General features: G+C 31.0%; 1 protein-coding gene across 1 annotated transcript; it reads left to right on the plus strand.

The window, feature by feature from the left end:
- Nucleotides 1-1,382: 1,382 nt before the first annotated feature.
- LOC116187325 (germin-like protein subfamily 1 member 13) lies at nt 1,383-3,885 on the plus strand. The gene is made up of 2 exons (XM_031515982.1): nt 1,383-1,586; nt 3,103-3,885. The coding sequence occupies exons 1-2, from the start codon at nt 1,472-1,474 to the stop codon at nt 3,657-3,659; spliced, it is 672 nt and encodes a 223-aa protein (XP_031371842.1). The 5' UTR covers nt 1,383-1,471; the 3' UTR covers nt 3,660-3,885.
- The last annotated feature ends 321 nt before the right edge of the window (nt 3,886-4,206 follow it).

A 4,206-nucleotide genomic window follows, 5' to 3' on the forward strand; every position in this document is an offset into this window, starting at 1 on the left:
CAATGTTCTGAATACTCACATGATATTAGAAGTACTTTTTACTATTACAAGAGAAAATTTTAAGTTTGTTTCTTTGCGCACCCTTTGATTAGCCGGCAATAATATTACTAGTACATATATTAATTTATACAAATCCAATTTTCTAGTTATGATAATATTAATGGAAATTATAAATTCTCAATTTACAATTTTAAAAATTTTAATATCATAAAATGATCATCACGTCCCAAATCACAAATCAATTGTGCAAATGGGAGATCTTAGTTTTACATTTAAGGGCCAATGACCTCAATAAATTACTATTATTATTAGGGCAAATTACACAAAAAACTTAAGTTTTATAAAACGTCTCAGTTTTGTCCTAAATTTTGTTTTGTAATAAAAAAAACATATGTTTTGATAATCGTCTCAAATTTGACCTCCCGTTACCATTCCGTTAAGTTTGCCGTCTATTTGCCTATGTGAACTTCACAGGACTCACGAAATTTACACATTATTTGATCATCCTCTCTTTTCTTTACAAAAATAACCTAAGTTTTTAGAAAAGTCTCATTTTTGTTTCGAATTTTGATTTGTAATTTAAAAAATACATATTTTAAATTTTTTTTAGAAATGGTCCATAAGAGATGCTAGCCGGGGCCGACTTTAGGAGCAAAAACATATAGTTTTTTTTCATTACAAACCAAATTTATGATGAAATTGAGACTTTTTTGAAAATTTGAATTTATTTATTTAACTTATCTTATTTGTTTATGGATTTATGTCTTAAGTTAATAGTCCACGTATGCAAAATTGACGAAATTTATAACAGAGGTCATTTTTTAGACAATTTAGAAAATTTATGATTTGTTTTGTTACAAAACAAAATTTATGAAAAAACTGAGACGTTTAACAAAATTTAGGTTTTTTTGTATTATTATTATTATTATTATACAATAATTAATTATCAAATAAAAGCTAATTAATGTTTGTAGTATGGAGAAAAATATAAAGAAAATAAATGAAATGAAGTTAGAAAAATAAAGTGTTGACACGTGGCAATATGTGCAAGAGTTTTAGTTATATAATAAGATGATCTCTTTCTCGTAGAATGGAAAGAGTTGAGTTTTTGATTTCGAAAGCTTCGGATGTGATTTCAAATTTTCTTATAAATCTTGGTTGAATTAATTATATGTAGCTTATTTTCGGTGGATTTAAAGTTATATATATAAAAAGAGAATGAATCATTTCTCTAACTTTCAATTTCCATTACGTATGCTAGTCAACAAAATCTGATTCCACACGTCACATATATAATTCTGCATGTTCTTTTTCTTTAATTGGCCGCGTTTGTATTGATCTGGTGAATGCCTCTCAACTATCTATAAATAGGGCTTGTTATATGTGCTTCAATCCCTCGCAGCAGAAGGTACTCTTTGTAGTCCAATACATATATATAACTAAGTCCAATACATATACATAACTAAGTCCAATGAAGCTCTTTGTAGTCCTTCTCGTGTGGGCTTTCGCGATCTCGAGCAGCTTTGCATCTGATCCTAGTCCACTTCAGGACATTTGTGTGGCTATAAAAGAGCCCAAAGATGCTGGTATTTCCATATCTATATCTATATTTTTACATTTATGTGATATATATGTATACTAGCATGATTCCCCACACCAACACGGGTCTTTCGACTCAAGTTACTACCATGCAGAATACAATAATGATACATATATATAACTATTTTTGGAAGAGTTGATACATGTATAACTATTTGGTTAGATAGAAGCATGGATACTTTTTATATAATTTTAAGCTTTCTATAAGTTGTATCTATGAATTTTGCCTGATAAATTCGTTCATGAGAACAATATGCACTTCAAACTCATATTATGATTATTAGTATTCATTTATGAACTATTTTTTCCACGCACTCTCCTTTTACTTGGAAAATATCTCGTGTGTAACAGATATACCATGTGAAATTGTGTCACAAGACACAATTTTTGTGTGTGTGTTTATAGTAGTTTTTTGTGATAATTCTAAAAACCAAAAAGATTTGGTGATACCCTAGTGGCTCATGATCCCACTTGGCACATGTATTTATTATATGCAACACTTTCTCCTTCTTACTTGTCTTCTTTCCCCAATTTCTCCTTAGAATTTTCTAGAATATGCACGTCCAAAAAAAAGATCATTTATTGTTTGGGTAAGAAAAAGAATATTTATTTGTATGTCACTCAAAAGATAATATCTAACTGTTTATATATACGTATGTCACCTAAAAGAAAATATTTATCTATTTCTCACAATACTCAAAACTTTAGAACTTTTTAGTATATTTATATTTATGTTACAACTATATGATCCATCGTCCTTTATTCTCGCTTTTAAAATGCCTAATATCATGTAAATTCGATTACAGAGGTTTTATATTTTCTTTTTATCGTTCATTAAAAATTGAATTAACAATAAATAATAAATTAAACTATTAAAGTACAAAAAAGTAACAATTATAAAACCCAAGAAAGAATATTTGATTATCTCTCATGATACCCAAAATTTTAGAATTTTGTAATATTTATCTCACAATTATACAACTCTTGAATTGTTCAATTTTATTATTAAAATACCTAGCTAATATAATAAAACGGCAATTACAAAGTTTTATTTTATTTTATTATTCATTAAAATAAATTATAAAAAAATAATAGTTAAAACCTTAAGTAAAAGAAAAGCAAGAAATTTTAATTTTAAATTGCCTAATGAAACAAACTGTCTTTTTTTATCCAGCGGAAGCTGAACAAAGTATATTATGTGATAAAATAATTTATTAAAATAAAGAAAAATGAAATAATAGTTGCAAGAGTATTTAAAAAATGCCATACTCTCTTTGGTAATCTTAAAAATGCACAATATGATGTGTTGTTATAGAGAGATAGATAGATAGGTAGCTTTTTATGTATATGACCATCTTTTTTACGTATAACCTATCCTACAATATGCATGCATACACTAGAACAAAGCTTCCGTTTAATTCGAGCTTGTCTGGAGGGAATGATGCATCCTGTTTATGCACATATAATCATTAGCTATGTTCTAATTTTCATCTCTTTATGCAGTGTTTGTAAATGGAAAATTCTGCAAGAATCCGAATCTTACAGTCGCCGATGATTTCTTCTTCCAAGGGCTCAACATTCCCCGAAGTACCGATAATAAGATCGGGTCCTCTATCACTGGTGTCGATGTTAGCACGCTTCCGGGTGTCAACACTCTAGGGGTTTCTTTGGTCCGCGTCGACTATGCCCCTAATGGCACAAATCCACCGCACTTCCACCCTCGTGCCTCTGAGATCCTCATGTGCATGGAGGGTGAGCTCTATGTTGGGTTCGTCTCATCAAACATGCTCGGAAACAGGTTTTTCACCAAAGTCCTGAAGCCTGGGGACCTGTTTGTCTTCCCATTAGCGATGATTCACTTCCAGCTCAACATTGGGAAGACCCCCGCAGTTGCATTCGCAATCTTTGACAGCCAAAACCCAGGTCTTGTAACAGTTGGTAATGCGGTGTTTGGAGCTAACCCACCAATTGATCCTCAGGTCTTGATCAAGGCACTCCAGTTGGACAAGAAAACTATAGATTATCTCCAATCCCGGTCATGGTACAACAACCACGACTAAAACCAAATGAGACAGTGAAAGAGTATATAGTTTATATAATTCATCAAATAAAACCGAGCATGGGAATGTTTCCTCTGTTCGTATCGTTAAAATATATTCTATATATGTTCTCGTAAGGTGGAAATCTTCAATGTTTCTTGTAATTTAATGTTTATGTATTATGGTGGGAGAATGACATATCTTTCTAAATAAAAACGATGTGATTTAACTATCATTGATAATGTTATTTCTTGTCTTTATGAAATGCTTCTATTTTAATTCCCCTAGATCTCTCTCTCTCTATCCCTCTCTCCCTCTCTCTCTCTCACATGAGTGGAAGGTTGAACCTATACCCAAATCTCGAGACCAACCTCCCAGTTGATCTCATTTTTGAGAGTGCAAGTTTGTTTGTACTGGTTCATCCATCCATATGAGAGGAGTGCAAGTTCCTTTATAAAGGACAATTTCCACTTGGAAAATATAATTCACAATTGAGAGAGTTTTACTTTTTAGTAAAGCACTACCATTTCGACTCAAAACTAGATAATCAAGGCTCATAAGACTTCTA

The sequence above is a fragment of the Punica granatum genome, chromosome 8 (assembly GCF_007655135.1).
Source record: "Punica granatum isolate Tunisia-2019 chromosome 8, ASM765513v2, whole genome shotgun sequence".
Taxonomy (NCBI): Eukaryota; Viridiplantae; Streptophyta; class Magnoliopsida; order Myrtales; family Lythraceae; genus Punica; species Punica granatum.